General features: G+C 65.2%; 1 protein-coding gene across 1 annotated transcript in view; it reads left to right on the forward strand.

Moving 5' to 3' along the window:
• Positions 1 to 2,488, forward strand: part of LOC105302247 (mediator of RNA polymerase II transcription subunit 16) — a 14,196-nt gene that overhangs the window by 4,460 nt on the left and 7,248 nt on the right. Inside the window, exons 5-6 of the mRNA XM_011375210.2 lie at positions 495 to 600; positions 2,175 to 2,330. Of these exons, the coding sequence (XP_011373512.1) occupies positions 495 to 600; positions 2,175 to 2,330 (262 nt within the window). The remainder of the gene's footprint in view (positions 1 to 494; positions 601 to 2,174; positions 2,331 to 2,488) is intronic.

Consider the following 2,488-nt stretch of genomic DNA (forward strand, 5'->3'; position numbering starts at 1 on the left):
TTGGGGGGGGGGGCCCTCCCAGCCCCCACCAGCTTCCAGAGGCCCCGCCCCCTCGTCACAGATGGCGGCGCCATCCCTTTGTGACCCTCCCGTGAGGACGCTGGGCCCCGGGAACCAGGCTCATCCCCTCCCAGGGGCCTTGACTGGGTCCCAACCGCTGCCACGAGAGGGCGTGGCGCAGGTCGTGGGACAGGGACATCTCAGCTGACCCCTGCGGGTCACCCTCGTGCCCATCGTGACCATGCAGCAGCAAGGCCCAGCTTGCACCAGGGAGGGTGCCAGCGGGTGGCGGGCTGGCGGGCCGGCCTGGGTTCGAATGCACAGTAGCCGTGAGGTCGGGGCTGGTGTGAGCGATCAGGGGGCCGGGGGACGGAGGCCCAGGGAGGGGAGGTGGCCGGGTCACGTGGCCAGCCCTGAGCCTGGGGTGTGGCGAGCACAGCCCCCAGGTGTGGGCGTCGAGGCGCTGCATGCTCGTGAGCAGCTGCCTCCTACAGGTGCTCCTGTGTGCGTCCAGCCAGACGAGCAGCAGCGTGGAGTGCTGGTCCCTGCGGAAGGAGGGGCTCCCCGTGAACAACGTCTTCCAGCAGATCTCCCCCGTGGGTGAGCCCCGCGGGCGGCTGCAGCATCTGGCTTAATATGAGGAGACCGGGACTCGTGGGCAAGGTGCTGCCTACAGCCACCTGGACTACCTCACCCCGAAGCCTCCTGCGGGGACCGTGTTCCTGGGGGACGGTGTGAAGGTCCAGGGGCCTGGCTTGGAGTGCAGCAGGGGCCGCAGGGAGGCACTCAATTCTGAAGCCCCAGAATCTTCCAGAAATTTTGGCATCACTTGAGGAAACAGGCTAGAGGCTTAACTGAGTTTGCGAAGGCCACGCCCCCCCACTGGCCTCACTTCTCCCTGCTGGGTCCTCGAGCCACTCAGAGCCCCCACGGCTTAGGGTGCCCCAAGACCCCCCGCCAAGACCAGCCCCCGCCTCCCCGACAGACCCTGGGACGCGCCCGCAGGGGAAGCCACTTGGTTCCGTGGGCTGAAGCAGAGTTCGGGTGGAGTACAGTCCCGTCCCCAGCCTCACGTCACCTCTCCCCGAGACGCAGGTGTTCTGGCCCCCCACAGAAGGAAGCCGCTTTCGCTGATTAGCGCTAATGGGCCCTGGAGTGGTTGGCCTGCGGGGGGTGCCAGACAGAAGCTGCTGATGAAAGCCGTCCAGAGGCCCCTGGTGGCTCCGTCCCCTGCCACGTGGGTTACATAAGCTGCCATTAACGTGGGGAGGGCCGGGGCCACCCTGTCCGGGAGCTTGCAGACAGCAGCTGGTGGCCCCGCAGGGGGCCTCTGCCCCTAGCTTGATGGTGACCAGCCCCGTGGCCTCGCGTGTGCTGGTCAGGAAGGGGGGGTGCAAGTGGCTGGGCCCGGTGCCCTGCCCGGATCCCCACCTGTTGTGGTGGTCCCCTTTACACTCTGTGGTGTCGTTTGTGGCGGATGCCGAATTCCACTCTGACCTTGCTGGGCCTCGGTTTCCCCTGAGAGGCAACGTTTATGGGGACAGCTCGAGGCACAAGTCTGGAGACACGTGGGTGACAGAGAGGAACCCTGTGACAGTCAATTTTGCCGTGTAACAAACCAGCCCTAAACTCAGGCTTAAAACTTCAGCCTGTTGCTCTGGGCTGCCCTCAGCCTCGGGCGGGCTGCTGACACCGGCTGGCCTGCTTCCCTGTGTCTGTGCCCCGCAGCCCAGCCTGTGGCCTCGGGGTCTCTGAGCCTCTGCTCACCCACTGGCCACACCCAGATTCACGAAGTCACTCCAGCTTTTGGGGGGCTTCATCACCATGTGAGGGGTTCTTGCATCTTATCTGGTGGGAAGAGCTGGGGCCTCTCTGGGATCTCTTAGATCAAAGGCACAGAAAGCCCGATGCAGGCTGGTCCAGTCTTGCGGGCTGTCGGGGTTTGAGTGGCAGCTTCTCAGTGCATCGGGTCTGTCCAGGGGACAAGGGGGCAGCCGCTGGTGCTGGCTGACAGCCCCGCGGCTGGGGTAAGGCTCTCAGTGGTCAGGGGCCCCCAGGAGGAGTAGGTGCTGGGGGTCAGAGAAGGGGGCTCAGCTGGCATCCCCTGAGGGGGGCCTCTGTCATGGCGTTTGTCTTCACGCTGCTGCCGTGCTGTGTCCCTGCCTCCTTTCCAGTTGGCGACAAGCAGCCCATGATTCTGAAGTGGCGGATCCTGTCGGCCACCAACGATCTGGACCGCGTATCTGCCGTGGCGCTGCCTAAGCTGCCCATCTCGCTCACCAACACAGACCTGAAGGTGGCCAGCGACACGCAGTTCTACCCTGGCCTCGGTAGGCAGCTTTGACGCGAGCTTTGGCCCTGGGTGCCCGTCGGTTCCCAGCGAGCGGGACTCGTCGGGCTTGAAGGGCTGAGGCTGGGTGACGGAGGGCCGTGTCTTCAGTTTGTGAGGAGCCATCAGAAACCGTGGGGTAGAGGTCGAGGACTGGGG

The sequence above is a fragment of the Pteropus vampyrus genome, unplaced genomic scaffold, assembly GCF_000151845.1.
Source record: "Pteropus vampyrus isolate Shadow unplaced genomic scaffold, Pvam_2.0 Scaffold267, whole genome shotgun sequence".
In the NCBI taxonomy this organism is placed as follows: domain Eukaryota; kingdom Metazoa; phylum Chordata; class Mammalia; order Chiroptera; family Pteropodidae; genus Pteropus; species Pteropus vampyrus.